The 9,724-nt window shown below is 37.3% G+C and overlaps 1 protein-coding gene across 1 annotated transcript; it reads left to right on the top strand.

Annotated features, from left to right (window-relative positions):
• Window positions 1-432: 432 nt before the first annotated feature.
• Window positions 433-6,909, top strand: TTPA (tocopherol (alpha) transfer protein; the record flags this gene model as incomplete). The annotated part of the gene is made up of 4 exons (XM_009704485.1): window positions 433-586; window positions 1,865-2,058; window positions 4,642-4,752; window positions 6,733-6,909. Coding segments are annotated over 4 exons (636 nt in total), but the record flags the coding sequence as incomplete, so codon positions are not given.
• Window positions 6,910-9,724: the final 2,815 nt, after the last annotated feature.

Raw genomic sequence — 9,724 nt, 5'->3', positions numbered from 1 at the left:
GAAGGAAAATGTTCCTCTCTAACATTTTGAATGTCTAAACTCAAAAAATCCTGGATGAATCTGATGCAGTATCAAACTGAATAACCCTAAAGGTAACTTGAGTAAGAAAGTTGGGTTTTAGATGTCTTTTACATGGAAACTACAGGCTTTTTCTACATATTCCAGTTTTCTTTTCTGACACAAAGTGACAACTGTAGGCCATTAACAATTTGACAGGGTTCTAAATACATCGTAACAACTCACCTACTTGATCCTATAGTAACCTTCTGCTCCTAGGAGTGATTTGCATAAAATATACAAAGAAATCATAGTTAATTTAATGAATTAAACCTGACTGTGACCACATGTTGAAAACATACTTTTAACTGTGTTCTTCATAGATGCTTATCTATGATGATTATCTGACAGCCACGTGGTTTTTTTTTTTCCCAGTTATTGAAGAACTACCAGAAGTGGAGAATTGAATGCCCAGAAATAAGTGCAGATTTACAACCATCTTCTGTTCTTGGTCTTTTGCATGCTGGCTATCATGGAGTCCTGAGATCAAGGGACCCACATGGAAGCAAAGTGCTAATATACAGAATTGGTGAGTGATGAAATTGCTTGGACCTGTTTCACACCTGGCTCTGGCGCTGATGTTTTTGTTTTGTGGTTTGGGGTTTTTTTTGTTTGCTTAATTTTGTTTTGTGGGTTTTTTTAATTATCACAATTTCAGCAGTAAAATAGAAGTATTTTATAGGTACAACACCAGGTGTTGATACAATTAGATAATATCAGAATGTCTTAGCTAGAAAGTTAACGTATTTATGTTCCTTGTTAGAAATGCCTTTATATTAATATAAAGGTGAGTTTATTGAGCTGTAACAGTTACATCATTTGACTTATATACTGGTATGGCTAAAGCTGTTCAGTCCTTTATGAAGAACTTATTTTCTTTTTAGTGGTATTATTCTCTGCATCAAAAGAAGTCTTAAAGTTAAAAGGCTAAAACTTCTAAGAATATGTGGTTATTTGAGTCTGAGTGTCCCAACAATTATTTGTTTCCATGCAGATTTTCAAAGCCATGTGCTAAGACTGTGGTACTGGTGCAGATGCAGCACAGAGGGGGGAGAACAGAAAAAAAGGTGTACGCCTAGTCATGTACCCACATTCAGTCTAGATGTGGATAAGAAGTTCACTGGGTTTTCACTGTCTATATGTAGCCAAAGAGCCCATCCTAACAACACTCTGAAGATCCTTGGTTTGTTTCCTGCACTCCCAAAAGTTTTTTAAAAAAGATGTAATTAAATGATCACATGTTACAGTATATCTTTCTGCTTGTTTTGGACAGAGACATTATTTTTGCCACCTTTCAAAGAATTGTTTTATTATCAGCTGGTTTACTAGAAAGTTGTGCTTTCTGAAGCTTTTGTCTAGGGTTAAGGCTCATCCCATGCAATTCTTTGCTCAGGCCTCAGAAAAACAAGTGAGAGTCACTGAATCTTGGCAGAATTACTGTATTAAAGAAAAATTATATGAATTGATTGGATTGATCTGTAGTTGCTACTAGCAATGACTGTTACTGAATTAAGCTGTTTCTGTCAAAACCTCGTACTGGATGCTGTGGCCATAGATGAAACGCACTACATTAGGTGGCATCTACAACCATCTACCATTAAGTGGTACCATCTACAAAAAGAGTGTAAAAGATGAGTGACAGAGCAGGCACACAAAATAACTTCTGTACTGGCAAATCGGTTTATTTCAAGACCTTTGATATTGCTGATTACTTCTTGCTCCTGAGAAGCACATTAGAAGCTGTAGCAAAAATACAGCTGTGTGTGGTATTCTTGTGGTAATGCAGAGTAATCTATTTACTCTTCAGGACAATGGGATCCCAAGTTATTTACAGCATACGATGTATTTCGTGTCAGCCTCATCACATCTGAACTCATTGTAAAGGAGATCGAGACTCAGCGGAATGGAGTCAAGGCTATCTTTGATCTTCAAGGGTGGCGATTTGCTCATGCATTTCAAATCAGTCCAGCAGTGGCCAAGAAAATTGCTGCTGTTCTCACAGTAAGTGTGACATACTGCTTTATGCTGCTTCATTGCTGTAACTCCCAATAGTAAATTTTCCTTCCATAGACCTTCTTAAGAGTCTATGCAGCTTTAAAGAACAAAATCTTAAATCCATTAAAAGTCATAGGTTGTGCTTGATTTGACTTAAAGTATGTTCTTGTATAGCAGTAAACGCCCTTTAACCTCTGATGTTTTATAAGAACTCCACTGACCTGTTACAACACAAGAATTTCAGGAGTGTAAGAGCAGATGAAGCCCAGTTTTGTAAGGATCTGTGTTCGTTATCCCATTTCATCTCCTTTCTCCCTTTCTTTTGTGCGTTAACATTCAAAGCTTTTAGAGAAGATGAGAAATAGCATGTGCCAAGAGTAGTGAGGAGCAAGACCGTACTAACTTGTTACCAGTATGGACGATGCTATGTGATCTTCCATCTGCTACCAACAGAACCTATAACGTTAATGTTCCGCTTGCTTTTTGACCCCCAATGTGAGCATTATTTTGTGCAACTCACGGCTACCTCACCTCCTATTTTTCACAAAACTTGTATGGACCTTACTGTCTTTAAGACTTGTTCCTTTCTGTCAAATTTGGTTGAATTTTGCAAATGGATTTGAGAGGGGGAAAAAAAAAAAGGAACAAAAGAAAAAAAGAAGGGGACAGAGAATTGACAGGCAAGCTACAGTGTAGTCCTATAATCCTTCCATTACCTTCAGAAGTTAGGTTGAAAATCAGCCTAACTGTTAGCCTGTGATGTGGAAATGAGCCAGGGAGATAATCTCTTGCTCTGATTTGGCAAGGTTCATATCTGAGGTTCAATCCAAGCTTAGTCTTTCAACTAACATCATCAGAACTTCAGCTGTTCTTCCTTTTTGGTATCTACTGTAAAACCTCAGTGAAACCAGCAGGTATTCCAAACTTTTCCCATCTAGAATAAGAACTCTTGATGTTTGTACAATCCTGGGTCAGATCACATGAGAACAGGACTAGTTAGAGTGTTTCAGTTGATTTCTGAGGTAGTAAACAAGTTGCTAGTAATTTTTTAACCTTGAAAGAGAGCAGAAAGGAGGTAGATTAGGATTTGCAATTGCATCTAAAGGTTTCAATCCATTAACTCAAACCAGGAAATTCTTTGAATGTGATGTTTCCATCTTGACCTATTTCAGATTTGTTGCATGTTTTTCAAGCTTCTGAAGGTTTATTATAGCTATTGAAAAAAAATTTGTGTTTCTGGTGTTGTTTTCTAAGACGAGAAGTAAGTTTAACTCTTTTTTTTCAGATTCCTTTCATCACTTTAACTGTGTTCATATATTTCACCCAGAGATTGTCTTAGTGTTGTTCAATATGCTTATAAGTAAAAATTAAGGGACTTTAGTTTCAACTCTATGTTTTTCTTAGCAATTTGCAAGGCACATTTCTTATCCTGTATGAAGAAACAGAAGTTAATAGAAAGGAAGTAGGTACTAAGGAATGGAAAGCATAGTAGGATTAGTAAGTGACATCATCTTGAAAAATCTGTTACCCTAGGCAGAACCAAATTGGTTTGTGAAAAACATGATAGTAGACTTTAATCATATGATAACACATAATAACATGCAGTAAACCTATAATCTGATAGTTTTAAGGTCTTTTTCGTACATTAGAATCTAAAAAGAGTTGCACTTAAAAAAATGTGTGGGGCTTGGGTTTTTTTTTTAATCCATAGAAGAGTGCATGAAATAATGTGAGAAGAGCTACTGTACTGGTGGGGAGAAATGTTTGTGAGAAGTACCATTTTCATAAGCAGAAACCCTCTGGTTGCAGAGGTAGTATCAGGTGGGATATGAATGGAAGCTATACTTTGCCCATTGCATAATGCTGTCTTCAAGCACTGCCATATTATCTTTTAACTTTCAAAGATGTGGGACTTCTAAATGAATGTTGAATGCAAGTAGAAGTATTTCATATTATAAAGGCTGTATAGCAGATGAAATTTTTTATTTTCATTACAACAGTAATTGTGTTGTAAAGCTGAACTTCTGACTTGGGCAAATTCCCAGTAATTTCAAGGCTTGTCTCTAAATTATAAATATTATTTATTTAACTTAAGGTTTGTAGCTTCAATGGTTTATATTTATATATATTTACATATACTTACATATTGTCCTTCAGGCTGTGAATTGCCAATGCAAGCACATGGCTAGATAGCTTTTTGGTAAATTAGCAGCAGAATCTCTGTTGTGAAGAACTGAACCTCTGAGGAAAGGCTGAGCACAAGCTTTGTGTACATGACACGTGCAGTTTGGTGAGGGTTTTCTTGTTTGTTTTTCTGGTTGGTTGGGTTTTTTTAACAGTCAGCCTCTTCTCATACTGATTGCCACCCCACCCCCCCACCCCCCCCAATGGAAGGAACAAGATGTGATTTTTTTCTAAATGTTGTTGGGGCAGTGTACATTAAGAACACTCCAAAGTGCAGGAATTGGTAAGGTCAGGAGGAATACTCTAACCTATGCACTAGGTAGTTTTCACAGACTTCTCCTTAGCAATAGAATCTTTTCAATGATATTTTCTTTTTCTCACGCTGTTTTTCATGTATGTTGACAGGATTCCTTTCCACTAAAAGTTCGAGGTATCCACTTGATTAATGAGCCTTTGTTCTTCCACCCAGTCTTCGCTCTAATTAAGCCTTTTCTCACTGAAAAAATAAAGGAACGGGTGAGTGCACACAAATATTTCTTTCTGTCACAAAACCCTTACATGACAATCTGCAGCACTTCCCTTAGGATCTGGTACTCCTGAGCACTGAAGAGCATAAATCATTTTTCTGTGTTAGCGCTACACAGGCCTCCAGAATCTAATTGTAAAGCAGTTCCAGTTATCAGTAATGTGAGAGTTGCAAGTGGTTGCTGTTATCAGCACTCTAAAGATAAAAACCACCATGAGACAGAGAGGTTAAATAATTTGCTTGAGGTCACACAGCAATTCTTCTGCAGAACTAGGAAGAAATAAGTCCTGGATATCCCAGCACTCTGCTTATAAGTGACAGTGAGAAATTGTCACTGAACAGTGATGTTCTGCTCCAAGTTGTGCAGAATTAGTAGAAGACAACATTTTAGTTCTGAAAGACCTGCAGAGGCATTTATGCATCAAAAATAGGTCAGGCTTAAGCTCAAATTTTTTTTCCAAATAGCTTCTTAGTTGTTTTATTTTGCAGTTTTAAATCTGAAAACTTGTTTGTATTTGGATGCAAAAGCATGCCAAGAATTCTGGTTTATTGTAGCCTAGGAAGAACATTGGAGGTTTCAGCTGGCACAAAAGGAAGTACTGTGAAGTGTTAACAGCAGGACTAAGGTACAAAATAAGCAGCTTTGCCTGTTGTTATTCCCACTCTGAAGCCTCCTTGTCTCAACACATGGATCTTGTGCATTTGCAGTAGCCACTGCCCTCCAGGACAGTAGGTTCAGATTTTTCTGGTCACTGTTAGCTGTTATTTGCCAGTCCCCTTTTCCTAGCATGTGTGTTATGGGAGAGAGGCAAGCTGTGTGCAGTCCCTCACTCTCAAAAGATGATAAAAAAAGGGAGTATGTTCCAGCAGCCTGATGCCGTGGCCTTTCTCTCACATTAATACCTGTGAAAAAAGCCCCTGCCACCTGATCCAGCTCAGAATATCTCGGACTAGAACTCAAAAAGCAGAAAAGAGGGCAGATGGACAGTAAAGACCTAAAAGAAACCAAACCAGACATCCCAGTTCATGGAATGGAACAGAAGCGGACTGGCCTATCTCCTGGCTTAGAGTTACAGTATGAACTGAAAATAAACCTCTAAGGGCCAGTTTCCCATACCTTCATAGGAATAATTACTATTCACTCATTATCTTACTTCCTGATAAGGAGGTGTTAGATAAAAGGCAGCCAACTACCTTTTGAGTAGCCAACTACCTCTTGTAGTCTTAATGTAATAATGATTGCAGAAAATTCTTGTCAATTTTTAATAAGAGGCCTATAGTGTCTGACTGGAAGTAATGAACAAGGCTTCAAAATAGCTACAACAAAGCAAAAAGAGAAGAACCAAAACTACAGTATTACAAGGGTTAAAGTGGAGGAGTAGTCCAGGATCTAATTTCAGTTGGAACTGAAACATAAAGACTGAGATATAGATTCTTTCGAATGTCCTCCTTGGCACTTGTTTGAACCTACATACATACTGCATAATGTTTTTAAATACATGTGGCAGAACCAGATGGTAATGGTGAGGAGCCAAACACTGTTCTTTTCTTGGAAAAGACAGAAAAGAAAGTACATGAGAAGACCAAACTCCAATCTTCCCATGATTTAGGTCACTTTAGCTGTTCAGATGTAGTATGTACCCTCATCAGTGTCTCTAAACCAGTTCTGGAATAAGTGTGTAGTTCATTTAAGCTCTTGCACTCACAGCTGCGTAAAATGCAGGTCTCAGGTTGTAGTCCATGCTTCATCAAGCTGCAGATACTGAGCAGGACAGAGTTTGAGCACCCATGGGAAGCTCATTCACATGGTACTTTCTTCTTCATTTAAGGAGCTTATTATGAATAAGTACGCTTGTTTAGTCAAACCAAGTTGGTGGCTTCAGCTCTTGCACTGAGTTTCTTTGCTGCCTGTTCTCGCTCTGTAGTCTAGCATTCATACCCAAGTAAATGCTTTTTATATTTTGGTTTAGGTGTATATGCATGGAAATAACTACTTTCAGAGTCTGACCGAACACTTCCCAGTCAGCATTCTCCCACAGGAATATGGAGGGGAGGAAGTCTCCATTGAAGAGCTGGCCAAGGAATGGACTGACTTTATAATAGCATCTGCAGATTATCTTCAGAGCATTTCTGTGGTTGCCCAGTAATGACCTTATTACAGTATTAAATCAATTCTTGAACACTGGAAGTGGAAATAAGTTTAATATGAAATCTTTCAAGTGAACTTGAAGTTATTGTAAATGAAACCAATATGTCTCTGCAGGGCACTGAGTATTATATTGACTGCACTTTTCTACTAACTGGAGTCTATCAGTATGTACATCTGAAGAGATTAATGAATTCTACATATTTGCGATACTGTTTGTAATTGATTAACGTGTATGCCAAAAAGCTGAATAGTGCGTTGGGTATCAGAGCTTGATACTGCTCCTGTTAAGTCTTTGGAGACAACTCATCTGTAATAATCCAGAACCTTATGCTTAGCTCTTGTATCTTGGCTTGTCAAGATAATAGGATACAAAAAAGAACAGAACGTGAATGAGGTAGACTAGTTTCTTGCAGGAGTATGACTACAGGGCTAATTTACAAGGAGTGACAAGAGGCTGCTTTTTGTATTGATTCTCAGGGAAAAAGGCTGTTTTGTTTGTTTCTGTCAAATTGAAAATTAGTCAGCAATAGTAAGACACTTGTGTTAATCTTTGTGGTGCTTGTGCAGCGTCCCTTTTTGTGCTCATTAACACAGTAATCTTCCAGTTTTATAGATGAAGATAGGGAAAACACCATGTACCTGTTCTCCAAAGGACAGTATGAAACAGGAGGAGCTGGTAAGAGTCAAAACAACCTTGAAAATTCTGATTTTCTTTCTTCAAAGAGATACTGTCTGCACACAAGCTATAAGCAACTCAGATTGTGATCACCTTTAATTCCAACTGTAGGGCACTACAGAGGTCAAGAGCTCTTAGCTGTTTGCAGTATCTGTTTTGGAGGCTGAAGTAGATACTCCTTTGTGGATCTGAACTTTAGAAATACCTGTTGTGTGGTTTAAGGGTGCTCGTAGGTCACTTTGGAGCTCAGCGTAGGAGATGCTGGGTATTTTAATTTTATTTTCAGAAAAGTAACTGGCAATTTGCCAGTCTATGTCTTCTGTTGGGCACTGGAAGAGATGAGTTTTAGTTTCTGTTGAGCCCTCTTCTTTATTTCTGTAGGAGTAATGAAAAAAATCTGTCTATACTGAAAATGGATTTTTTTTTTTTTTGTAAGGGACTTTAGGTATGAACACTGCATGTGTAAAAGCTATCACTGACATTACATAGCAGTATCATCCTGCAATCCCCAGTATTTAATAATCTAAAACATTATTTTACTTTTCACTCAGCTTTTTGTTAAAATCTCTGTTAGTACACCAACTGCTAGAGTTCATTTATTGAATTTTTAACTCTGTTTAGTAATAAGCCAGGAGGTCTTTGCATAAACACTGTAAATTTAAGCATTCCATATGAATCTTTGTATAAATGAATCCACAACAAATTCTTTGTTTCTCAGGTAGCTAGAAATGCTAACTTCAATTATTTTGGAATCTTTAGGACATTGGGATGTTATATTGATATATGCTTAGGGGAGAGAAATGAGACTGTTGTATTAAATGAGAAATGTCTTATTTTAGATCATCATTAATACTGCCTTATTGCAACAGCCATTGGAAGCTATTCTTTATTAGCAAGGGGAACATCTATGAAAGGCCCATAGAGTACTTGTTGGTTGTAGTTTCTTCTGCTTGAGGTAAGGTCAATGCCAGATACAAAATTCTTTCAAAACCGAGGACTTTTAAAAAAAAATGTTTTTTTTCTTCCAATTCCCTCATTTCCTCAAGTGCATTTTTCATTCTTGTCTTTCAGAATATCCTTGATATGGAGCCTAAATTTAGAGAAACATTTTTCAGATACCTTTTCATATATTCATATATTTCATATATCTTTCTTTTTCTCAGATTGAACTATTTTGTGATATAAAAGCTCCTTAAATAGAGGAGTTCAGTGATGTGCTAATTCTTCTTTATAAGAAAATAAACTAAGTAGTCAGGCACCTGGCAATTCTTCAAGTGTGTAACTCAAGTTCCACATCATTTATGAACTGGAGAACTGAAGCTATTGTCTTAATCTTACGCTCCTTCAGTTTTAATTGTTGAATGTAAACCACATAAGGGAATGAACTGTCTTTCAGTGAACAGGAAAACTTAAACTTTTCCTATGAAACCAATCTCTAATCACTGCTGGTTTATGTAGCAGAGACTTCATTTGATTGCATATGTATATGCACATGGACAAAATGTAGCTGTGTGGTTTTAATCTTCATTTGGACTACACCAGCTCTATGAATATAAAGTCCTAAATGTCTTCAGATACATCCTGAATCTATTATTAAATAGTAACGTGTTTGCATAACACAACAGTGAGAACACTGAGTGCAGTTATTTTTTCATGAACTGTTAATTATTTCTTAATGTTTACATGTTATATAGAAGGTAGGAACTGTAATTGCAGTTGCTGCTAATAATAAGGACACAAGATATTTAGAACATTTCCATAATGAATGGAAGAGGTGGTAGTATGACGGGTGGTCGTATGGCACGTTTGAGCTGCAGAGTCAACAAAACAAAAAAGTAAAAATCTCTAAGTGCATTATTCTTTAAGAATATCAGGAGTGCCTCTCAAAAAAGAAAGCTGCTGTTAAATGATACAAATATAATTTCCTACTGACTGTAAGAACAATGTAATGCACCATGTTTTTTAATTTTTTTACGTATTAACACCATATATTAATAAACCTTTTCCAGTTAAACCAGCCTCGGCTGTCACTTCTTTAGGGACCCGGGACTTACTCTCCCGGGGCACTGAGGCGGGCCCTCGGCAGGCCCGAGGCGCTCTCCTCCCGCCGGGCACAGGCCGCGGGCGGAGGGGCCCT

The sequence above is a fragment of the Cariama cristata genome, unplaced genomic scaffold (genome assembly GCF_000690535.1).
Source record: "Cariama cristata isolate BGI_N322 unplaced genomic scaffold, ASM69053v1 scaffold27277, whole genome shotgun sequence".
Lineage (NCBI taxonomy): Eukaryota > Metazoa > Chordata > Aves > Cariamiformes > Cariamidae > Cariama > Cariama cristata.
Note: the sequence above shows the minus strand (reverse complement) of the source record. Positions and strands in the feature narration are given on the sequence as shown.